The 26,365-nt window shown below is 32.8% G+C and overlaps 1 protein-coding gene across 2 annotated transcripts; it reads left to right on the top strand.

Moving 5' to 3' along the window:
- The first annotated feature begins 9,185 nt into the window (after positions 1–9,185).
- LOC129920127 (centrosome-associated protein 350-like) lies at positions 9,186–26,279 on the top strand. 2 transcript variants are annotated; one of them, XM_056001349.1, is made up of 7 exons: positions 9,186–9,487; positions 15,137–15,775; positions 15,833–18,048; positions 18,104–18,330; positions 22,219–25,240; positions 25,307–25,490; positions 25,554–26,279. In XM_056001349.1, exons 1-7 carry the CDS (start codon positions 9,316–9,318, stop codon positions 26,087–26,089), a joined length of 6,996 nt encoding a protein of 2,331 aa, XP_055857324.1. In that variant the 5' UTR covers positions 9,186–9,315; the 3' UTR covers positions 26,090–26,279. The 2 variants fall into 2 exon arrangements, with proteins under 2 accessions (XP_055857324.1, XP_055857316.1); XM_056001341.1 differs by having other exon boundaries at positions 15,137–18,048.
- Positions 26,280–26,365: the final 86 nt, after the last annotated feature.

Here is a 26,365-nt window from a genome sequence, read left to right as displayed (position 1 = left end):
CCGGGAGCAGTTACTTATTCGGATCATGTTGGCGTTTTTACCATTGGAGACACATTAGAGGCGGCCGAGCCTTACGACCGACGACGACGACGGACGACAGTGAACACGATTACAATATGTGCTATGGTCGACCGGCGGCCGGTGTGTAAACGGGCGGGCGGGTTACAGCGTGTGATGTACTTTAACTCGGTATTATATCGACGACACAGACTTTGCGCAGTAGTGCAGGTGGTGATTGCGATGTTATGTAAGTCATTATCCTTTTGGTTTTTAGCGTTTAATTGAAATTGTTGCACAAACGCATCGAAATTGAGTTCGCTTGTCCATTGGGTATATATCGTATGGGTGGGAGATGAAGAAATTGCGGGCCGGTAAGTATAGAGAACTTGGGCTTTGGTATAGATTGTGCGGTGGTGTTGTTTTTTTTTTTTTTTTTTTTTTGTTTGAGCCGATAGCTTTGACAAGTTAATGTGACGATGTGATTTCTTGAGGTAGTCAGGTTGTTGAACATTCTTAAAACATTCAAAACGTTTAAACTAACGATGTTTTGAATATTAATTCGATGGTTTAATGTATATATGTAGTTTAAATTTTAACTGCTGAACCATGTCGGTTAAAAATATGTTTTAAAATAGGAGTCCACCTAGAGACATAGAATTCAACATGCTTAATTTTAAATATAAGGCGGTAAGTTAAGTGGTGTTTCTTAAAAGTTTAATGTAAGTGATGTTGTTTCAAAAATTGGCACTATCTGGATCTTATCGATTTTTTATACTTAATTTGATTGAATGGCATTTATGACAAGACCTAAAAGACCTTAAATTTAACTGAAACTAAATCAAATCAAACATTAATTGTACATTTTCGTTAAGAAACAAAACTGTCCCACGATCACTTTATATACCAACATCGCCTTCAACTTATCAAACCATTTTAAAAGCAACATCGAAACGTTGAAAAGAAGAAGAAAAAAAAACTACTCAGTGACTAAGCAAGCTAGCTACTTCGAACTAGTTTTTTTCAAATCAATTCCGGAGGATCACGATGATGGCGGCGGCGTTTGCAGTGCAGTGGCCACGGGACTTATAAAAATGTGCCAACAGAAATGTTTTATTAGGTAGCGCCTTTATAGATAAGCGAGCATCAATTTAAGCTCTTTGAAAGTTCATACATAATACTCCTATAGAGCCTTTTCTTTCATAGGATTAATACTACATCGATTATATTACACTTTACTTTTTTTTCATCTAATCGGGTGCAATCCATCATACTGACCCCATATAAGACTAACATAACGTCAAATAATATGAATACAATGTTGCAAATTTATACTAAGCGTATGTATGAGACTGAAGGCAACAAGATTTTTTTTTTTGGTGGGCGTTAATATTAATTGAATATCACTATGTTGGGTTGTTGTTTTTATTAAGTGAGGGTCTAAGTTTAAGTGAGAACTAAGCAGGAGAATGATAAAAACTAAATGAATTATTAAAACGTGTTTAAATTGAAAGCGATACCGATTTGTGTGCCTAAAGGCATAACTCTACATAATTTTTGTATTTGCTTTCCAAATTCCAATAGATGAACGAGTGTCAGCTTCGTAAAAGTGAACATTTTGACTTCTGTGTAATAACGAGAGAGGGACATAATTCTATTCGGTTGATACTGTCCATGGGTTGATTAATGCTTACCGGACAACGCCATATGAGACAAATTTGTGTAGTAACATTGGGTTGATAGTGACGACTTCCTGAACTCAAGTCACATCAGGTAGGTTAGCTTAAAAGGAACCTGTATAAAAAGCATATTATTTTCTTTTCAAGAACAATTTGGTTTCATTCCTTTGGAGGTGATAGTCTACTCATGAGTAGAAATCTAGTACTACCAACTGAACAATTCGAGCAAAACATCATGTTTCATGACTGTGCTGATTACACTGGTCAACAAGGTTTTTGCCACAACAACCAAAATATACTTTTCTAGTAGTTTTTGATGTGCTGAACTCGAATCTGGAGTCAGAAAATTGTTATTGGCCTCCGTTTTTTAAATATTACCGTTAGAAAATGTCAAAAAACGTCATTTTGGCTGCTTTCGAGGTTATGTTTTTATGTGGGGTAATACATTGTGAATAAATTTGTAACGGTGGCTATAAGAACTGATTTTATTCTTTCAAAAAATGTTTAAATCTTTCCGATATCTCTTTTACTGCCCGAGATATTTAAAATTTAAATAGCGGTCTTTGAATCAGAAACAACACTGGCCAACCAAATTAAACTTTTTTTGCCACAAGAACCAAAATATACTTTTCTGAAGGTTTTTGAGTTGCTGACCTCGAATCCGCAATCAGAAAAATTTTATTAGCCTTAGTTCTTGAAATATTACCGTTATAAAATGCAAAATAAAGGTTTTTTTTATAACGGTTTTTGAAAGTAGAATATCAGTTCTTATAATAACCGTTACAAATTTGTTTATAATGAATTTCCCCACATAAAAATAGAACCTCGAAAACAGCCAAAATGATATTTCAAAAACGGAGGCCAATAAAATTTTTCTGACTTCAGGTTCGGATTCAGCACCCCAAAAAATACTAGAAAAGTATATTTTGCTTCTTGTGGCAAAAAAAAAGTCAAATTTTGTTGACCAGTGTTATAGCCGCGTTATTTTGGACGTTTAAGACTATACTCATCAGTAGAAATCTAGTACAACAACTACACATTCCTTTCTACTCGAGTAGAAGTTTATGTGCTGCTACATACACTAATCAACTACTCCTGAGTAGTCTACCACCTCCAACGGAAAATGGCTAAGTACTAGATTTACTTATCATCTATTCATGATTGGTCTTTCACCTTCAAAGGAACACGGCTACTCATGAGAAGTAGTAGTAGATCATTGACCTACTATATATGGACTGCTAGTCGTTTGACTTTTCCATACAAAAATTGAAAAAAAAATGATTCCACATCTTTCTAGCTCTACTAGCGGTATAACCTTAGACGGCGAAAAGAGGAAGCTTTTAGTGAATGACATCTGTCGTTAAAAGGTAGTGCTTTCTCTGTTTTTCTATATTTGTTCCTTTCGCACTTGGTCAAAAATGTTGCTCTTATTCTCCGCTTTTTTTTAGGGCGCTAGTATCGCGAAGAAAGAAGTGGAACCAACCTGAATATGCTTCTAGCAGTCCATATATATTAAGTCAATGTAGTAGATGTACTTAAAAAAAAGAAACTCACTCCATCTGAGCCTTGTGTTGTTGCCTTTATCATTCTTTTGGCTTACACAAAATACACACGTTTAATTAATGTCGCTCTATTTTAAATTCAAAGTTCCCTTTCTCTTTCAATATTATCTTTCGTAATTAAAAATCATCAAAATGAAAATCCTTATCGAAGTGCAGTGTTTGCTAATTACAAATTTTGTAATCCTTTCTCTTCCCTCTGTCAGAAGTTGTGATTGATCACACCGCATTTATTACAAACAAAACAAAATGTAAAACCAAAAATAATTCACCTCGCAATTCAATAAGATTCCCCCCTTTCTGACGTTCCATTGAAGGTTTACAGTATTCTGTGACAGTGACAGCATCACGGTTGACAGAACTGGAGTAAACTTTTAAATAAATTTACTTGATTGTTTGGTTATAACGAAAAGTCATACAAGGTATTACATACAAAAGTGTGAAGACTTATTTTATTTCTTCGATAAATGCGATGTATAATGATATATAGTTTTCTGACAAATCAATCATCAGCTCAAAACAAAGCTTCAACTTTTCCCTTATAGATTGATTTAATTGTATGCCTTGCCATTAATTAATTCAAGCCTTGACAATCCATTCGCTTTAACATGAAAATAAACTTCATCTCTGTAATTCTTGTTGAGGTGAATGCGCCACAAACGTCATTCATCCATTTACCTTTTATAAAAAAAAAAAGACGTTTATACCAAAAACCTACCTATTACTTATGTGGTGAATTACTACTAAGCTGAGTTTAGGATAATAATTGATATGCATTTAGTTTGATGGATTTACACTTGTTGTGTAACATTTCACACACTCTAAATTATTGATGATGATAACCCTTCATTTTGTATTTTTTAACAAGTGAATTGATACAAAAGCAAATATAACCAATAATTTCATTTCAAGAGCTCTCATTAAAAGTAGGACAGAGCTCTGCTACATCTTGTGTCTAATTTTTTTTTTTTTTTTTATTTGAATGAAAGAAGAAGAATTGTTTAACATAATTTTTAGATTGTCAATTATGTTTATACGACCTTGAGTAATGAGATGCATTGTTTTAGTTTTTATTTTATTTTTTTTATTTTATTTAAGGTTGATTTATTGTCAATATTAATCATTTTCGTTGACAGCTAGGTATAATTAGTTAATTTTAACGCTCTCAAATATTACCAATTTGATATGTTTTTTAAATAAAACATAGTGGCATATCTTAATAATGGTGTTATAATATTATGTCTCTTGACCATGAAAGGTGTCAATCATTCAAGTGAAATGTCAGTTTTAAATTAAGTGATTGGTATAGCAAAAATCTTAATGATGTCAAAAAAATGTAAGATAATTTTAATAATTATACCAATTTATTAAATATTTGATTTGGATTAAAACCATACTTGTTTAAGGTACATTTAAACAATAACTTGTAATACAGTTATTGAAAACAAAACAATATGAACGCTACTTAATAAAAAACAATAAAGGTTATATGATACTATAACAAAATATAATTAATGACAGAAATAAATTAAAATTCGCTACTGTGTCGGGATACTATACAAAAATGTGATTATGAATCATTAAGAAGATAAAAAAACCTTTAATTTGAATTAAACAAGAATTCTTATAAGCGTTTAATTCAGGGACTGATATTAATTTGAGCAGTAATTTTTTACTTGTGCCTATTTTTTTGTGATATTCAAAGTAATCAATCACTTTGATTGGTTTCTCTACTATTTTGTAAATCTTAAGTTAACAAGTTACGGTCGTCCTCCCTAGGCTGTCTAATGTCTATTCTTCATTACTTTCACTTTTATTTTTTTTTTAATTTCAATTTTAAAGGTTAATTTGACACCATCATAGCAACAAATTTGACTGATAGGTATGCTATCTGTCAAAAAAATAAATCATTCCCACTAATTTCAAAATCGAAATTAAATTAATTGAGTTTTAATTTAGTTTCGGTATTGGCTAATTAAAAGAAGTACAAAGTAAACTTTAGGAACTGTGATATGATGCGAATTTTTTGTCAAAAATATTTAAGTAGGTACGCGTGCCATTCGTGGCAGGCGACAAAGTATTAATTTGACTGTAATATACACTTTTATCAAAAAAGTTACAGAAAAAACAAAAGAAAAATTTACTTATTAATCCAGTCAAATAAGGGTTTCACCTCGGAATGAAAGCTAATAGAAATTTTTTTGGCTCAATACCGAAAAACTCTTAAATGTTATCGTATAGCGGAACCAAATTTTGCATGAAGGTTTTCATATCCATTATCATTAAGAATCAAAACAATGCAATGCAAAAAGCATTCATATCTATGACAAAATGGTATTTTTTGAGAAAAGGGGAGATTTTGGGATATGCATTTAAAAAAATTACAAACATGAGCCACATGATTTAAAGGTATTTTTTAAAACTTATTCCAACAAAACTCACAAACAAGTCAACCTGACCATCCTTGCAACTTATTCCAGTTGATCTGACACAAATATCTGAAGTGTTGTTTTTCAATTTTTTTTTAAATCTGCACCTTATCTTCAAACCAGTAAAATTAGGACTTGCGGACATGAGATTTTTTTAAATTTTTGACATAGGTTATAGAATATTTAAGCAAAGATAGAAACAAAAAAATTAGCCTATTAGCACTAATTCCAAGATTGTACCAGGATGTTTTTTAATGCGTATCCCAAAATCTCCCCTTTTAAAAAAAAAATACCATTTTGTCATAGATATGAATGCTTTTTGCATTGCATTGTTTTGATTCTTAATGATAATAGATATGAAAACCTTCATGCAAAATTTGGTTCCGCTACCATAACATTTAAGGGTTTTTCGGTAGTAAAAAAGCAGCTGTTATAATAATATGGGTTGACAGATGAAAAACAGGTATAACATATTTCAGAGACGTTTATGTTGAATCGGGCTGTCAGATTGCCTTGATTTTAGATTTTTTGGAATCAGCATTAAAAAAAATACCTTGAAATCATGTATCATATGTGTATATAATACACTCGTCTATTTTTCTAATTTTGTAAATCTCCATTTCGCGCTTTGACCTTGAAAATCGCGACTTGCGGACATGAGATTTTTCTAGACTTTTGAGGTATCTTATTGAATGCAAAAACAAAGATATTGAGCAAAAAAAATTTCTATTAGCATTCATTCCGAGGTTTACCCCTTAGTTCACCTTATTTAACTGTATTATATGGCCTAAGTATTTCGGACATGCATAAAAAGCATTTTTTTTTGTAAAAATTTGTTTCTGAACAAATAAATAAAGTTATATATGATTTATTTAAGACCTACTATCTTAATATAATGATACATCATTCACATTGACACTATTTCTAGACCAATTAAGTCGTTTTTCCAGATTGCCACCATTTCGAGGAACGTTTTTCTAATACTAATTTTCGGGGTTTTGCGGTAAATTGAAAAATATACATTTGTATGCTCTTCCCGTTCATGTACCGACAAATTATAGCTTAAGCGAGTATTTGAGCATGAAATTTTTATTATACAACAAAGTTGATTTTTTAAGAATTCGGTCCTCGAAATTTCTCACCTCCATGATTTTTGCTGCATTTAAAACATAATATAGCAGTATATATATGTATCTCGAATACATAAAATATTAAAAACAGTATAAAAAAGTATATCATAAAAAACCACCCTACTAACAATTTTGCTTCTATAATGCTTTACAGAAGCAACAATTGCATCTGTAAAGCTTTATAGAACCAAAATTGTTTCTCGGGCATTGTATGGTGTATGCGTGACTTTTTTTCATACGAAATCGAAAAACTAAAACTTTCATAAATTTTTGTTTCAAATCTTTTTGTATTAGAAAAACAAATATTTAATTTAACTTATTAAGCCTAGTACGCAGATCACGTCAAATTTAAGCTCCCATACAAATATCTCTCCAAATTTTAGCCGATCTAAAATTTAGCTTAGAATTTTAGCCGAAATGTATGCAGTTTCAAGTTTCAACTAAAAAACTTAGAGGAACAAAAAAAAAACTACATCAATTAGGTTATTCAAAATAGTAAAAAAAAATCTCTAATTTTTGCAGATTTTTATTTCAACTCCATATATAAAATTACCTATAAAAACCAAAGGCTTTTGACATGTAAATTTCATTTTAAATTTGGATGAGAAAGGAAGTCAAATAAAAATCTAATCTAATCTAGGGATGTTGTTTCTCAACACTTCTAACCTTATTCGAGAAAATTGAATTTATAGGTGAAATGACTGTCAAGTTGGCATTTCGGTTAATCCCTCAGATTTTTAAATAATTTATCTTGGGTTTTAGACAACGTGTGTAGAGATAAGAATTGTTAAGATAAAATTTAGTTTAGCATGATCTGCGTACTAGGCTTATAGGCCTGGTACTCAGTTCGAGATAAATTTTAGCTCCCATACAAATTATCGAAAAATTTTAGCCGAGCTAAAAATGATCCCATACAAATTATCGAAAACTTGTATGGGAATTTTATCTCCGCTAAAATTTAGCTCGATCTGCGTACCAGGCTTTAAGATGAAATTTTAGCCGGAAGTTATGCAGTTCCAGCTTAAAAAATCAAACTTTCGTTTCCAAATGTACTTATAATTCTGTCAAGGATTAGTTAAGGCATCCAAATGAGATAAGTTTAGCATATTATCTCATTTCGAATGCTAAATCGTATATCCGTATTTTTAGAGAAAAACTATAAACGCATTTTGTTAGAACTTTGTACAGCATAACTTGTGTCAAATTTAATCAAAATCTTTAGAGGCGTTTTCGAGAAAATTGCAATAACTCGAAAATTTTGTATGGGAGGTATACGTTCTAAGCGAAATATTAAAAAACAAAAACAAAAAACAACCTTGGAAATTACGAAAAAACATCCATACCAAATTTCAAGAAAAGCCGTCTACCCGTTTAGGCTGTAGCTACTTGTACAGATGGACGCACGGACGCACAGACCAACGTAATGTTGGTTTTAATTAAAACCTCGAAATTTTTTTTGACACAAAACCAATACTTGCCCTATTGAACAAGTAAAAAATTAAATTTGAAATTTTAACTGACCTAATTTGCGAAATTATCTTATTCGGGCTGTAGTGAAAACAGGGGTCGAACGACGGCATACGTACGTTAACGTATTGACGCTTTATGTCTCTATCATTTTCTTCTGATAAAATAGAGAGAGCAATAGTCAAAACGTTAACGAACGTATGCCGTAGTTCGACCCAGACTATTAGTGCCAGTTGTACAAACGTGGGTTCAGGAACTTAACCCACCGATTTCGGCGGATTAGCAGCGGGTCAATTTCGGTTCAAGCATGAATGTGACAATTTTTACATATATGGACCTTGAACCAGTGCTAAAACTCAGCTTTAACACCGATTTCAGAAGATAAAAGTTGCTGATCCACGGATTAAATATTTGTACAACTGGCCCTTAGATTCACGGAATTCAGCGTTGGTTTTCGTTTTGTGAACAAATCATTTCATTTAATGATCTAACTCTGTAAAAAAAAATGATTTTTTATCTTTTTAACTTCCATCACCCACTCAACACATCAACTTTTTGACAGATCTAGATAAACAAAAATACATCGATATTTTCAACAATAGAAAAATCCAAAAATAAATTATTCCTTAAATATAAATATTTTTATTCGTACTGTACTCAAGTATATTTTTCATTATGTTCACACCTTTAAATGTTTCCAACAAAAAACTAGCTTGTTTTTCAACTTTATCCCTCAACTTCAAGCAGCTGCTTAACTATACCTATCTCTTTCTAACATTCGTATTTTACGAAAACAAATCCATGTTGCTACACATTTTCCATACAAATTCAACTCTCTGGTCATCTCTTTTACACAATCAACAGCCGGTTTGACAAGTTGTTGCAGATTCAAATTACTTGACGTTTTGTCAAATACAAAATATAATTTTTTTTTTTGCATACCATTAATCCGTTGCTTTTTCAAGAGTTTTATCTTATTTAAATAATATTCTAATAATTTTTTCTTATTTATCGCAAAATAAATAATCTCATTAACTAACTAATATGTTAGAAAATGTCTTCGGATAAATTAAAACCACCAGCAATTTGGAAAAAAGCCGCCGCCAGCACATCAAAAATAATTCCCACCACAAACAACAGCAGCAAGAGCAACAAAAATTGCAATAACGATGAGGAAGAAAGTGCTTCATCAGCAAAACGAATTCCAGCAAAACCAAGTTCTTCAGGTAAAGAATCTTGATATTTTTTTCTTTGTTAAATTATTTTAATTGAAATTTATTTATAACAAATAAACAAGATTTTTTGTTTTTTTGCATGTATTTGCTTAAAATCCTGATTTTTTGTTATTTGTTTGGAATTCTCTTATAATTTATTGTGGGTTTCTTTTTTTTCGCTCTTTTACTTGGTCCGAAAGCCTGCTTTGGTTTTTTTTTTTAGTTTAAAATTTATTTCGCAAGTCTGGCAAATTTTATTTAAAAACTTGAAATCAAACAAAATAAAATAAAGAAATAGTAAACTTCGTAGTAGAGATTCATGGAGGCTCCATTGGCTTGTATTCTTGTTTTATTGAATAAACAAAAATTTTATGACGTTAAAGCACGAACTTTTTCAAAAAGTTTTTTTTAATTTTTTTTTTTTATTATTCTTTCCAATTAACATTCAGAGTCAGAGTTTATGCATTTTGATTTGATAGCCAACCTACGTGATAAAACTTAAATTCTTTCCATCTTTCTTGTTCTTATTGTTTTGTATCGGTGTTGCTTGCATTTTAAAAAAGGGTGATTATTCTCTTTGCTTGGGAGTTTAAAGTTAAATTGTCTTCTTGTCTCAACCCTCTCAGCCTCAGGTATAAAGACAATTTGTCCTTGAATTTAAAATAGGTTGCAGTTTTTTTTTTTCATAGGAATGCAGGGCATTTGTTCTAGTTTATGAAGTTCATATGGTAGACAGATGTTTGATTATTGCTCAGAGTCACGTAGATAGAAGCGATGGGATGAGAAAAAAAGTAATATGAAAAAAGTTAGTTTAGGTAGTCGTAGTCAAGATTTTTGTTTTTATTCCTTAATTGAAGGGTTGTCTGGAGTGATTTCTTGGATAACAGATTCTGTTAGGTGTACCAGTTACCTGTTGTAACCGTGACCGGCCTGTTTCTATTAATTATAAGAAAATTAAACATTATGTATTTACATTTGCATTATGATTCTAATTCCAGCCTCATTTTATGTTGTTTTAAAATTTGGCAGATTTGTAGTTCGTTAAGTTTTTGAGTTAATATTTAAAAATGCAATATGGGGGGAAAGAACCAATTTGTTTTTTTTTTTGCATTTTCGTATCAATAATTATAAAATTTGCGGCCATGAAATGTGAAAATATAGGAACTTATTTAATAATGTAATTTATTATGGCCTATTTTTGGAATATAATTTTCCCTTAGAATTTCTAGGTTTTTTTTTTTTTTTTGATTGATTGATACTTGGGGTGTAATCCAAGATCTATTGTACCCCCCTTTTAAGCTATATGAGTTAGTACCTCATTTTATAGCTCCTCCTCTAACCTAATTCCTTTCATGAAATTGATTATTTGGGGTATTTTCAAAGAGTCCAATTTGTCCTCTTCGGCTTTGTAGCGACCAATGTGTTTAAATCTTTGGTGTATTAGTGCATTGCAACTACCCAGGATGTGATCTGGTGTTTCTTCTTTTTCGCTACAGAATCTACATGTTGCACTATTAACTAAGCCCAAAATATGTAGGTTAGGGTGGGTCAAAAAAATCGAAATTCTTTTTTTTGAATTGGTACTCCGAAAAATCGATTGCTAGACCCCTCTAGAATATACACACCAAATATGAGCTCTTTATATTAATGGGAAGGTCCTCCGCTTTGCAATTTTCCATTTTTACATCAAGCTTCTACTAAAAAAAAATAATTTTTTTATTAATTGACTTTTTAGCAAATTTCTTTTCATATTCTTGTAGGAAATTGAACGCTCTACAAAAAAGGCCTTATACACTTTTTTCGTTTATCTAACCGTTGAATAGATATTTGAGGTCCAAATATCGAGAAAATCTTTAAAAATTCGTTTTTTGTTCTTAATTTTGTAACAAATTGAAAAATTATAATGATTAAACGCGCAAGACATATTCTTGTTGGAAATTGATTGCTCCACAAAAAAGGTCTTATTAACTTTTTTCATTAATCTAACCATTCTAAAGATATTCGAGGTCAAAGTTAAAAAAAAATATAAAAACATTTTATATTTTTAAAAAATTTCTAATTCACTGAAACTTTATTATTTTCAAATTAGCAAGATATATTCTTGTAGGGGCTTAAACGTTCTACAAAAAATTCCTTGGAATGAAATTGATTGCTTTAACCGTTTAGAAGATATTCGTATCCAAACCAATGCTCACTGATTTCAATAGTTTTCTTATGACCCGTATGCATTGCGATTTGGATACGAATATCTTCTAAACGGTTAAAGCAATCAATTTCATTCCAAGGAATTTTTTGTAGAACGTTTAAGCCCCTACAAGAATATATCTTGCTAATTTTGAAAATAATAAAGTTTCAGTGAATTAGAAATTTTTTAAAAATATAAAATGTTTTTATATTTTTTTTTAACTTTGACCTCGAATATCTTTAGAATGGTTAGATTAATGAAAAAAGTTAATAAGACCTTTTTTGTGGAGCAATCAATTTCCAACAAGAATATGTCTTGCGCGTTTGATCATTATAATTTTTCAATTTGTTACAAAATTAAGAACAAAAAACGAATTTTTAAAGATTTTCTCGATATTTGGACCTCAAATATCTATTCAACGGTTAGATAAACGAAAAAAGTGTATAAGGCCTTTTTTGTAGAGCGTTCAATTTCCTACAAGAATATGAAAAGAAATTTGCTAAAAAGTCAATTAATAAAAAAATTATTTTTTTTTAGTAGAAGCTTGATGTAAAAATGGAAAATTGCAAAGCGGAGGACCTTCCCATTAATATAAAGAGCTCATATTTGGTGTGTTTATTCTAGAGGGGTCTAGCAATCGATTTTTCAGAGTACAAAATCAAAAAAAAAATTTTCGATTTTTTTGACCCACCCTAATGTAGGTACCTTCTTAACTTACAGTTGCCCGTGAGGAGCCCAGTGATTAACCTGAGATTGTTCCTACTTAGACTGATACATGATTTGAAACGCTCTCGGTTTTAGTTCCCGAGAAGCATATTCGATTGTCTCAGTTTTGGTAGCTCTGCCCAGTTTTTTGCTCTCCTGGTCTCCTCGTCTAGTTTTATTTTATTTTTAATAACATTTTCTCCTATTCCGCAATACGGTTCGGGTCCCATTAAAGGGGAATTTGCTCCCGTTTTTGCTAAAGAGTCCGCCTCCTCGTTTCCCTGGACACCAACGTGCCCAGGTACCCAGTGGAGAGTGACTTTGTTTATTTTGCCAAGTTCGTTAAGTTTTCCTATACACTCCAATACTAGCTTGGATTTGATTTCGTAGGATTTAAGTGCTTTTAGGGCAGCTTTACTATCAGACATAATGGCAATATTTTTGTTCTAGGTACCAAACAAGTGGCCGGATACTGAAAATTTGCCTGAAATTTTTTTTACACTAAAACAAAGGAAAACACTTTTGTCCACCACTTCAATCAATTAGAATGTATTTAAGTATGCCAAGTTTCAGTATACGATTTTTCTTTTTGGATAAAATATTGCCATGGCCGGTATATAAAACAAACAGCACCAGAAAACGGCTACTTAATTACTTGCATCGAATTACTTTTTGTAGAAAATCAGCAAATAAGAATCACAAAATATTTAGCTGCACTCCACAGTCTTAAACAGATCAATCTGTCGTCCCGTTTAGATAAAACTGACTCATTAAAAATTAAAAATTTTCAGACTTTTTCGTTTAAAGTTATTTCTATAGGTATAATTTGTCGGAGACTACCTTCATCTTCCAAAATCTTGAGGTACTTACTTATTTAATTAATTTAAATAGAAAAAATGAACGGCATTACGCAGGCAAAGCCAATAAGGAAATTGAATAGAAGTTAAATAGTTAATGTCTTAGCAAATCCATTAAACTTGGTATGTATCATGATGTCTGAATTACTACATATTCTTAGCCTAAACGTTTTCAAAATTTTGTTAATAAAATATACAAATCTCGTAAATACGTGGAAATATTTGAAATTTTCACGTATATAAGATAAATTAAGCCTTAAAAAGGTTGCTTTAAAATATTGATTAGGTACAAATGGATGACTTTTCCAGGAAAAATGATTAATAATTTAAAGATCTATAGAAATGTTGGCTAGTTTCTTATTAAAAAATGCCTTTACGCCATATTTGACTCTTATTTAATTACCAACAGAACCAAGAACCACATTCGATGTGTTAGCTGACCAAGAACATGTGTAGTTTTTGAGAAACGGGCCTTCCAAAAACCGTAACTCACCCACTGCCAAAAAAAATTCAAGGTTACAAGTTTTAAAACGATAAAATGCTCTAAGAAAACACACAACAAAAAATTTAAGAATACAACAGCAATTTAAAAAGGGAAAACTTCTAACGATGAATCTTGTAGATGCTAATGATGAATCAGAATAAATTATACAAACAAAAAAATGTCTTAAAATAAACACAAAAGATGTTCTTATTTCAACGGCACACTATCCATTTATTTTCATTTAGTCATTCCATAGATCTCTCTTACCCTGGCAACTACCGACTTTCTCAACTCCTCAACCCTTTAAGCAAAATTTTAATTTTTTTTTATAACATAAAAATGACATCCAGAAACAAAAAACTATATTTTTAGTGATGTTTTTAAATTGCACCTATGAAGATTGATACTAACTATTAACCCAAAGATCTTTTTATGGCTTTCTCATAAGCTCTTCGAACCACGATTGTTTTTTTTTTTTTAAGAAGATTACATCCGGCAACCTAAATGTATAATTCATACAGTTGTCTCTCACAAAATTCTCGTTAGCAATTGGAACATAATTTTCTTTTTTTTTTTTTGTATGAATAAAAAACCAAAGATCTACAAAAATAACGTCTTATTGCTTAAAATTACAAATATTTTTATGTTATGCAATACGTTTTCTATCAAGATCTTTCGTAAACTTAATTCTTAATTTTGCTACCATTTATTGATTTTTTTGTATTTTTATCCCTATGAGAAAAAATAAATAAAAAACACTATTTATTGAGAAAAAAAACATCCAGATGTTTGCCCGATGCGATTTCAATTCCTTTTAAGTGTTTCAATTCAACAAGAAAAAATCATAGATTTATGTAAAAGAATTTGATTTTTCTTTGATAAAAAAATCATTCAAACTCAAATAAATGGCGCCAAACATATATTTATTGAATACAAATTCTGTCTGCGTTTGATTGTGTAACTCTCAATCGTGCAGACATTCTAGTTGAAAACAACAAAAAAAGCAGTTTCGATTTGTAAAACCAAAATACTTGTCTTCATTGCTTATTACATAAATTGCGCGCCTTACTATTAAACCACTCGTAACCATCCCTTCTTCAGGAACCAAATTCGAATTCATTTGAAAAAAAAAAAAAATGTTCAACAAACACTGAAACTACGAACGACTTACTTTTCATGGTATACCACCAAATTGGAATTGGTGTAACATTCTGAGAAAAACAAACCCAAAACCATTTACAGAAATTGTATCGCCTTTGCCAAAATTGGCAAAGCAGTTTCCATGTGCAACCAAAATCTGCTCCACTTAGGTGCCATAAAGAATACTTGAACTTTCCATATAAAATCAACATCAAACAAATCCAACATAATTTCACTTTGTATTTTGAATTTTCTTTTGGTAATATTGTATTTTATTTTTTTTTCTTCAGCTACAACAACTGTTGGCACAATGCGGAGTCATAGTCCCAGAAAGATGAAAACCCAAATAGCAAAACTTGTTTATAATCCATCAACAACAACAGCAGCAGCATCAACAACAAATTCAATCAATCGAGATGATGTGAATGAAATCGAAAAGACTGTCATCGTCGCCGCTGAGGTGGGAGACTTCCAAAAGAAGCGACAAGACCGTGATAGAGAAGTCAAAGAAATCCAAGAAATGCTCAATGAAATTACAAAAACTCCAACAAAGCAAAAAAAGGAAACGGTGGCAGTGGTTACGGTAGATGACCCACCCAAAGTTGTAGTCGCAAAACATTCACCACCAAAACAGCAGCCAACGACTACTATTCAGAGAAGCAAGACTGATACGAACTTACGACGTCCTACAGCACGAAAGATTCAACCAAGTAAAGAAGCCCAAACAGCACGTTGCAAATCAGCAAATGTAGACGATAAAAACAGTCCACCTAAGCTACGCCAGAAGACATATAACTCCGAAGAAGCCCAGCGTTACATGCAAGAACAGAAAAAGAAAAGAAGATCTCTTCAAATCAATGATGCAAAGCCATCAGCAATTGATAAAGATGAAATTAAGAAGCGTCTGGAAAATCTTCGTCAAAATACTCGTAAGATTGTAGATAAGAATGTTATGATAGCCAAGAAGAAAGCTGGTTCATCCACAGAGCCACCCATTAATCGGAGGGAAGAAGTCAGAAATGGAATGAATAAGGAACCTGAAAGTAATTTGAAGCCTTCAGGGAGAGAAGCCTGGCCTGAAAGGGTACTAAAGGCACCGTCTCCACGTAAAAATGAAGTTAGGATTGAAGATGAAAAAGAAATTCCTGCAAAAACTTCCAGAGTTGAACCATGGGCAGATAAAGTAAATACTGTACATACAAAGATGTCACCAACGAACCATCAAGACCCAAGTCCATTGGCTGAGAACCACAAGAAGATTGGTCTCTTGAGGAAGCCGGAATTCAAAGATCATTCCTTCAGTGCCATAAAGGACATAAACATGGACAAAGAAAATCTTATTATAGATAATCTTACACCACAAGTATCAGCAATTCCCACTTCCAGATTACAGATAAATGGAGAACAACTTCTTTCACATCATCTAACACCTCAAATCTTGGAACATACTTCATTAAGATTCAAAGAGGATAGCAAAGAACAATCAGCGTTAAGCAGCAACAAAAGTCTAGATCGAAAACTATCAGAATCAAATATATCCGGGAGAAGCCTTAAGAGAAAAAGTTCTCCCGAATTGGATTTGAAAATCCCAGAAGCAAAACTTCTATCACGTACATCGGTACGGGAAAAATCTGTTCAAGTCGATCCGATAGGATCTTCCAAAGTACAACAACAGCAAAAGAATACTGATTTACCTTATTGGTTAAAGCCAACATTAGTTCAAGCTTATCCCTATAACTTTATTATGGCAGTTCGCAAGAAACTTGAAGCTATTGCGAATCCCCCAGCTGTTGCGTCATCTTCATCCTCTTCAATGGAACAACAAGTGGCAAAGAAAACTACAACAGAAACCCCAGTTTCTTATCCAAAATTCCAGCGAAATAATAACGTTAAAAGGCGAATAATTGATGAAGAAGATAAATCTCTATCCAAATCAGTTGAAAAGTCATCATCGAATAAGGAAAATATCGGTGAACCTAGATTATCAAGAAGTTTCTCAGAAGTTACATCCAATTTCAGTTCAATATCAATACAACTTCCTGAGTCGAATAATACATTAAGCATTCCCAAACCGAAACCACCACAGCAACAGCAATTGCATGACGATGATGACACAACGGTCTCTAGTTCTATATTTTCAAGTCCCGAGAAGAAAAAGAAGAATTTCAATGGAAGATCAAATAATTCTCAATCAGAAGCATTAAGTCCTCTTTCTATGGATAATATTACAAATTTACACATTAAGTCCAAGTCAATGATGAGTAATATTACTCTCGGAAGAGGTGATCATTTCGATAATTCCAGTACTATCTCTTCGCATCGAAGAAAAGAAACTGGTTCGATTACTAATAGATCAGATGGCAGTGTGAATTTTAGTCAACTCTTGGATGATTTTAATCGCAGTCTTTCGCAAGTAATTGAGGTTAATCAGCAGTTGAAGACAACCCTAGTTAAGTCACAAATTTTCAGTCCTGAAAAGAAGACTAATTCAGTTCTTACAACTAATCGTGTTGAATTGGCTGAATATGTGTCTGATTTTGAAGAATCTTCCAATGTCGAAGGCAAAGTTGAATCAAAAAAATCATATAAAACACAAACTGATAGTAGTATCCATGAAGTTCGACGAGAATCTTCAAAACAATCAAGTGCGATCAATACTGATCAAAAATCTTCTTCGGTTTCTTCGTCAAACGAAGAAGAAATTCCAGAAGAAGCATCACAAAGTTCACAAAATTCAATTAAACATATCCAATCATCATCCCGAACAATCAATCAATCCCCTATTTCTCTGGGAACACAGACATTTACTGTGTCTTCAGAAGAAACAGGAGGGCAAACACCAACAAGAACTCAAACAATTCATGAGGAAAATATTGACGAATCACCCAACAAAGAGAATATGTCAGGAAATCAATATTCCTTGGATTCGTTAGAAACTTCGCAGCATGATGATTATATCAAAAGTCATATAAACACTTCGCGTGGGGATTATAATGAACGAGTTGAATTACTATCAGCTGGACCACCACCAAGCTATAAAGTTTCTTCAGAATCTCAAGCACGTTCTTCGTCGAATTTTATAAATTCCTCAATGGATAGTGAATTTGTTAGAATTTTCAATAAGTCGGACATGGAAATATCTGTGTTGTCATTGAATAGGAGTTTATCGGAGTCGACTGTAAATTATTCGAGTATTGGAATGGTAAGTTAAGATTTCTATTGCAATTTTCTTTAGTAATTTTCGTTTTTTCTTTTAGTATGAAAAATTGATACAAAATGAGACGAGTAAATCAGATCATTTAGCTGCTTTGCTTAAAATGCGAGAGAAAGCTTTAATCGATCGTACTAAAGGTCAAATTGCATGGTTAGAAGTACAGAAGGAACGCTATAAGACAAAGGGTTTGGTACTTCAGATATCAGCTGTTAAGAAGAAACAAAGAGGAATTCTTATGAAAATGGAAAAAGAAAGAGAGGAAATTAAAAAGTAAGTTAAATATTTGGTGAGCTTTTATATTTGCATCTGGTATATGAATAGGACGATTTTGCCTATATTTGTATAGCCTTACGAATACGTCACTAAAAAATTTAGCATTTAGAAAGTGCGAAATCCTTATTATATCATTTCAGAAAAAAAAATTCATAGAGATAGGTGTTCCATATTTCCAAAGTAATCAAAAAATTTAAAGTTTTGATTAATTAATTGTTAATGAGAGCGGGGGAATGAGTTTAGGCGGTATTTTATAGTTGGTCTACTAGGAACAGCTTTATTGCTAGAGGGATATTCAAACCATACCAATGTTTTACATTGGTCAACAAAATTTAAGTTTCTTTTTTTTCCAAAAACTGTTTAAATCTTCCCGATATCACTTTTATTGTCATGATATCTTAAGTTTAAGTAATTTTTTGGCTAATTAGCTTAAACTTCAGGAACATATTCCATCAGCATGATCTCCAGTTTTCAGATATCACCATTATTATGGCCATTGCATTCGAGATAAGTTTTCTTTTTCTTATACCCAACGGCATGGTAAAAAGCCTAGATATCCAAGTAATTATTATTTACCTTTAATATGTAATAATAATTTACCTTATCTATGACATGCCATTGAAAAGATCATATACGAAACGACTCTTAAATATTCGGTGTATTAAGCTTCTTTACTGCTAAAGAGAGTATTAAAAAGTTGACCTTTGGTCAGCTCAGGTTGAAGACATGAGTTAAACTTGAGGATGACAAAACGAAAGTATAGTTTGTAGAGAGAGAGAGCACATATCGACGATTATTTGATGATATTTTGAACTCTTCCTGTAGTTCGCGGCCTTTACTTATCCTAAAAAAAAAAACAGAACCGCTTATCAAATCGCATTAGTTATGATTTCAATCTGCATAATTTTTTGAACCTATTAGTAGTTTAAAAGGGTTTTGTTTTTAGTTGGCATGTAAAATTTAGGGAAAAGTTTTAAGGTATTAAGATTTGGCTTTTATGACAAGGAGGAGAAATGCACTCCAAAAATATTCTAACCCGTCCTCCCAATAGCTTGTAAATGTCGTCGAAGTAGTCCCTTCCTAGTATTAATGCGCTTATTCTGACTAAAGAAAGGCAATAATAGATAGAGTTTACGAAGGTGTTATCTATCGAACTGGAGATAACAATGAGACATGACATTATGATGTTCTTGCATTTCTGTATGTCTGCATAGGAGTCTGTCTGTCTGTCTCTATATCGAGCTACAGCCCAAACTACCGAGGCGATAAACGTTTTGGTGATTCTCTAGGGGAGAAATTGAATTTTTTCTTTTTTTTTTCTTGAAAAACAGATTTATGAATTTATAGAAAAGTTGTCAAAATTTGTTGAACTGTGTATTATCAAGTTTGTGCCAGATTCAACTTTAAAAAAAAATGTTTTATTTAATATGAACGTTTGTACCCAAAATCAAATTCTTTTCAACATTTTAAAGCTGCCATTTTGAATAAGTTTTGAAAAAAATTTGTATGCTTAATACTAACATCTTCGATGGTACCAAATTTCATCAATTTTCGCCAAAAAATGGCCATGTAAATGATTTTTGACTCCAAAACTTATGAAGGCACCAGTACGTATGATCATTTCATTAAACTGATCCCTTCGATACAGTTATGGATGTTTTAGTTTTTCTTCTCGCCTTAGGCTTGTACCGCTTGCCATTCAGTGTACGTCCATACCCAAAATCTTTTGAAAAATTTCGTCATAATCCCTTAAGTTTCATATTTTCCGATTCATCTGCATAATTAAAATGGAACTCAAACACAACCAAATGACTACTGTGAGATCATTCCATTTCTACTCTAAAACAATGACGTACAAATTAATTCCTTCTTATCTGATTCAGGAATTTGTTTACATTAAAAGCTAATGTTCAACAACATTTCTCTCGCATTTCAAAATGTATACCTTCTATCTACTGTGTATTTGCTTGTTGAAATTGAAAAACAGAAAAAAATAATCTGTTTATCTTAGTTGTATTGACATTGTAAATTCCAATGGAAATTATTTTTAAAAACTGCTGTTCAACAAGCTTCATACAGTAAAACAAAAAAAAAGCATTTGTTCTTACTACTTGAAGCTTTGCCTTTGTCTTATTGATATACAACGCATTTACTATTTTTTATTATATCGAATTAGTAAGCAATTTCTTGAAAAAGAAAAATTGAAAAAAAAATACACTAAAAAAATTCGTCACCTTTCTAATTTCAAATAACAAACCGTAAAATTTGTGAGCGATAAAATTATATTTTTAATCAACAGACAAACAACAATAACAAAATACACACACCATCCATCAGAAAAAAGCTACTAATTATACTCATATCTTTTTTAGTTTTTGTCTTACATAACAAATCCCTCGAGACATTGGCGCCATATATTTATGTTATTTATGTGTCACTGCTTTTCTATATGTTCAAAAATAAAATATGCGTGTAGGTCTTTGCCCTGCTTTAAGTGCTTGCTCTCTCCTCCTGTTTTGTCGATTGTCTGGCGTTGCAAGTACATTTTTCTTCTTTTTCTGTTTTTGTCTAATAAAACCACATTAGAACATAAGGCAAAACAAATTCATTTTCTGTGCGCAATCCCGATCATTCTATATGAGCGCTTGAAAGATCTGACGTACTAAGTTATAAATTTAAATAAAAACACAGGAGAGGTAGTATATTCTGTATGAAAGGTACCTCTACTCTGCTGATGCGTTTCATTTCATCCACCTAAAAAAAAAAAAAAAAAAACAGAGCAGCTGCCAAAAGTAATTTCACTTCGCAAGAGGGTGTAGGAGAACTCTCCTGCCATGGGCAGACAACAACGACAGGCAGGCAAACCAAACCTAGAAATATCATCAGCAGCGCGCGCCTCGCTACCGCTACCATAGCCGCTGCCACTGCCAGTTCGTCGATTGTGCAAATGTGAGCTCACTATATAGGAAATCCGCCACAAAGATGATGAATTCTATTAATAGTGTGATCCTCCGTCCAAGATCGCTCTTCATTCATAAACGACCGACAACAACGACGACGACGCTGGCTGCCGTCGATGAAAATACGCTTGGTCGTGCTCGTAGTTTTAGTTAGTATTGAGCGCGCGTGTGACTCAATTTTTTTTTTATTTTGTGCGAGCATCTCGACAAAATGTAAACAAGACAGCTAAAAGCTAATAACAGAACAGCGCAAAGATCCAAATCGGCATGCTGCTGCTGGCACTGGCATAGCTTTCTTTCGCTTATTTGTCATCGGCTACTGCCTCAGCTCAGCCGCCGCCGTCGACTTCGAACACGACAACGACGCACCAATTAATCTAATCTAGAGAATTTCTGCTATTTATTATATTACTAGTAATTTTTTATTTTTTTGTAAATAATCTTATCGCGCTACAAATTAAAATACACATATTGCGCCCATCGGGTGGCGCACACAGTCCAGACCTACAAACGACGGCCAACATTTAGTCGATCAGTGTATCTCGTCGTTGATTTTTGAATAGAATTTGGAATAGTAGAGAAGTTAGAGTCAATTGGAAAAAGGAAAAAGCTCCCAAAATCGAAAAACAGACAGAGGGCCACCCTCGCCCATATTTTCCATATACGTGTGTGTATTGCTCCGTGTTGAATACGGTGGCGGCGGCTGCAGTAAATAAAAACTTGTGCCTCCTTCTGTGTCTTATACGGTATTTTGCGTATTTTTAGAATTACAGCACGCGTATTAGTGAGTGAGAAAGAAAAAAGATAGAGGGCGGCCGACGTTGTCTACGTCGTCGTTCTCGTCTTCGTCGTCAAATTGTAATACTCAAGTGGAACCTTGATTTTGTTGTTTAGTTCATTTCCTTTCTCGTCTCTTTATTCACAGACTACTGCAGCGTACAAAAGTTCAACGAGACGACAACAAACTTCGAATACCAGAAAATCGTCCTTTCTTGGATGTTTCTTTATTGCAACAACGACGACCATCATCAAACCAGGTAGCATCTGTGTCACAACAACAAAAGCAACAACAGCAACAATATCAAAATAATCAACAACAAAGTAATAGTGTGCGATCAACTAAATCCTCATCAGCCATTGTGAGGGGCTACGAATTAGAAACAAGTCGCAGCTTGGAGCAGCTATTGCAAAAACGTGAGGAAGATCTGCGCCGAAGGCGAGAGCATGTAGAACGTCTGATGGAATGGCATCGACGTTTAGATCAAGAGGAAGCCGAAGTTCTTCAGCTTGAAAGAATTTTACTCGATTACAATAACGTGCATGTTCAGCAACGACAAGAACAACAGCATCAACAAAATGAAAATGTCGCTATCCAAGAAAGAAATCCTAACCAAACCAAAATGGAGAAAAAACTTCGTGAAATCGATCGAAGTTTACGAGAGTTGAGTAGCATTTCAGGAGCGGATGGAAGTACTGATGCGTGTGTTCAGGGCTCTGGTGAATTTGTTCGCACAAGTGGTACTAAATTAAATAAACTCTGGCGTCGACTAACAAGTCAACGCATTGAAAAATTCCTACCCAACAAAAAATACAAACTATGCAAAGCTGATGTTGAGCAACTTTATGAAGATGCCAAATTGGCGGTGTTGCATGATTTCGGTGAGAATGCTGGCCAAATGGAAGTCTTCTTGGGTCAAACGTCAATTATTAGTACACCACAACCGTCCAACAATAGCATGGAAATACCACAATTGAATTTGAATTTTAGTTCTGGTGGACAATCTGAGGAGGATATTATGATGCGTGGTAATTATAGTCCAAGTGCAGCTGAAGAAGGATTTCATGTGCCATCGACTTCGAGTCGTGATGTGTTATCTGATGAGTCTAATTCGAAAAGAAGAGGAATATCTAGAAATTCTTCATCTGCTTTGCATTCGATGCCAGAAGGTTATAGCTCCAGTTGTAGCAGTCAAAGAAGATTTGATAATGATGACGAATCGAAAACAAATAAATTCAAAAATACTTCGTCAGATGTGGATTCGAAATCGGTTTTTAGTACTAAAAGTGCTAATGTGTCAAAACTGTCTATTAATTATGTGTTAAGTTCTAAAAATGATGTTGATCAAAGAGTCTCAGGAATAGATTCAACAAAGAATGATAACAGAATTGATATTTCTGAGAATTCACAGACTCTAAAGTTTAGTACTAAAAATGAAAGTGTGCCAAACGAATCACTTTCAAGTCAAATTGGAACAATAAGTACTAAAACTTCTTTATCGCTTCCTCCTTCTAAAAGTGACATACCAGAAATCCTTGAAGAAGACAATACACAAAGCCATCAAATAGATTCTCAAATCGATGGCAATTCTACTTTGAGTAGAAGAAGTACTAAGCCACGAGAAATCCTATCAAATATTGAAGAAGACGTTATTAGTACTGCCCCAGAACTTACTTCAAATGCGGCCGAAAGTATTGAAACTCTTAATCGAGTCAATGAAAGTACAATAGATTCTTTGTCAGAGGTCTCTAAAGGTACCAGTGTACCTGAAGTGGATTTTAGTACTAACTCAAGAAGCTCTCAAATTTACTCAAGTTACAATGCGAATGCAAACGAAAATGTTTCTAAATTCATTGAGAGTACTAAAACTGGTGTTAGTACTGCAAGTAATTTGCAAAGTCAATTAGAAAAAAGTGTTCTAAAAACTCAAACAAGCGATATAACTGATGGAAATGTAACCAGCTTGATAGCGAGTATTTCAAAATGCTCTAAAAACTCTTCAGATAATGTGCCAATCACTAAGACGACGAATCAATTAGAAAGTGCCTCAAATATAATAACTCCATCGGAGAGTCTAAAACAAAGTTCTAGTTCAATAAAAAGTCAAACTTTGAATACCGCATCGAGTACTAAATCAAATACCTCAAAGGATAATGTTTCGATCGAGACTAAACCATCAACAAATTCACAGACTGAAAGTAGAAGCTCTAAAACAGAAATTGAAGAAATAGCTCAAACCTCCAATAATGAAGAAAAAACCCCGCCCACAACAAACGAATCACGAAAATCTTCCGAAGAATGTGCAACAGTTTCCATATTAAAATCCCTTCTAAACAGCACTTATAACAGTAATTCAATTTTTATATCAAATCAAGCTTCAAATACTGCCAGTGACATTCAAGCACAACTCCGAACGAATGGCCATGATTTTTCAAATTGGTCAAACACCACGAAAGAAGATTCTTCCCCCTCATCCAAGGATGAGCAGCAACAGCAATCATCAATAGCAACCCAAGTTTCTGATGAAACTACTTTAAAAAGTATTAAATCCATTGACAATAGTACAAATTCAAAACATTCAATACAAGATCATCCTCCTACTCCAGTTTCAAAGTCTGCAAGTGAAGGAGATATCATCCATCATTCAAATCAGCAAACTCATAATGATTCGAAAACTCCTGAAGATAACAACTATCAATCGTATTCGTCGGCATTTGAAGAAGATTCTTCAAGCTCCAATCAGATGCGTTCAAGTGTAATTATGAGTATTAAATCACCAACATCTCATCAGATTGAATCTGAACCTCTTACAAATGCATTTTATGAATCTGATTTTACGGAAGGTGAAGAAACTAATATCGATGATATTTCTTTGCCTAAATTCGAGTCTACCGGTGAAGAGGAACAATTTAATGAATCTCAGTTGGAAGAGACAGCAGTGAATTCAACTGATTTTGAAAAACGTCTGATTGACTTGGATGTGAGTTTAAAAGATTTAGATGCGACTTTTGAGAAGGCCTTGAGTCCTGAGAAAACATTAAGTCCGCCACGAGATGATGGAAGTAGCAAGAGAAATCAACAACAACAACAGAATGAGAGTGCCTTAATGCCAGATATAATTAGTGAAGTTGAATTGCGACGTCGTCATCAGGCTATGCTTGAAAATGAGGTAAGTTTAAAGAAAATACTCAAATATTTTGTCATAAATTCAAGTTTTTTTTTTTTTAACAAACAGCTAAAGCAATTTGAACATGCCGTTCCTTATATGTACGTCCGTGAGATTCCCAATAAACCACCTCCACCGTATGTGCCTCCTGCCCATGGCAGCCCAATGACCACAATATTTCCATCTGAAGAACGAATCAAAGATATTACATTTCGACGAACGAAAGAGTTATATTATGAGATTCTTAATATAGGTAAGATACGACCTCAGAATAATTCCAATTTCAAATTTATATTAAATAATTTTTTGCATTTAGATACAAAAGACGAAAACGGAATAAAACCACCTTCCGTGCTGGACGAGAACATAACAAATATTTACGAAAGAATAATTTTAGATATTTGTAAAGAATATCTAACCGAATACAAACCAATACTTACCTCAGCCGATCCAAATAACTTCCATAGTTCGTTGGCATTCTTTAATCCACCCGATCGTGTTAAATGCATGCAAGAGTTTATATACAAAGAAGTTAGAAAAAATCTAGCCATGGATAAGAATACAACAGAAAAGAGTCAATTATATTCAGTTTATGGACATCGAGGAAAGAGAGATCATATTGGGGAGATTATCATCCAGGAGATGTTTGAAGAAGATAATATTTGGAGTAATTTTTATATAGAAGAAGAGGAAGTCTTAGAGTTGATTATAGATGAGATGATTGGCTCTACAGTCAGAGATATTTGTATTCGAGTATTGGAAGATGAGGTTCCAAGAGATTCGATTACACCAACAGCTGATAATGCTGATGGAGATGAAAGTGTGGAAATGCGCTGTAATAATAGTACTTAAAAATTTTTTTATTATTCATGTTTTTTTTTTATTTTTCATTTTAAATTTCTTATTTTAACTTATGAATTAGTTTGCCGTATTTTTTAATTATTAACTATAATTATTATTCTTGTTAGTTTTTAAGGTTTTATTTTGAATTTTAAGTTTTTTTTTATTTTCCATGATTTTTTATTGGATATACAAGTCAAGAAACTAAATACATTTTTTTTATGCGATTTAGAATTTGCAATAAGAATGTTCAATGTTTAAGCAGGTATCTGGCAGACAAACAATTTC

Source organism: Episyrphus balteatus, chromosome 1 (genome assembly GCF_945859705.1).
Source record: "Episyrphus balteatus chromosome 1, idEpiBalt1.1, whole genome shotgun sequence".
Lineage (NCBI taxonomy): Eukaryota > Metazoa > Arthropoda > Insecta > Diptera > Syrphidae > Episyrphus > Episyrphus balteatus.
The sequence above is the reverse complement of the archived record's forward strand: the minus strand, read 5'-3'. Positions and strand labels throughout refer to the sequence as shown.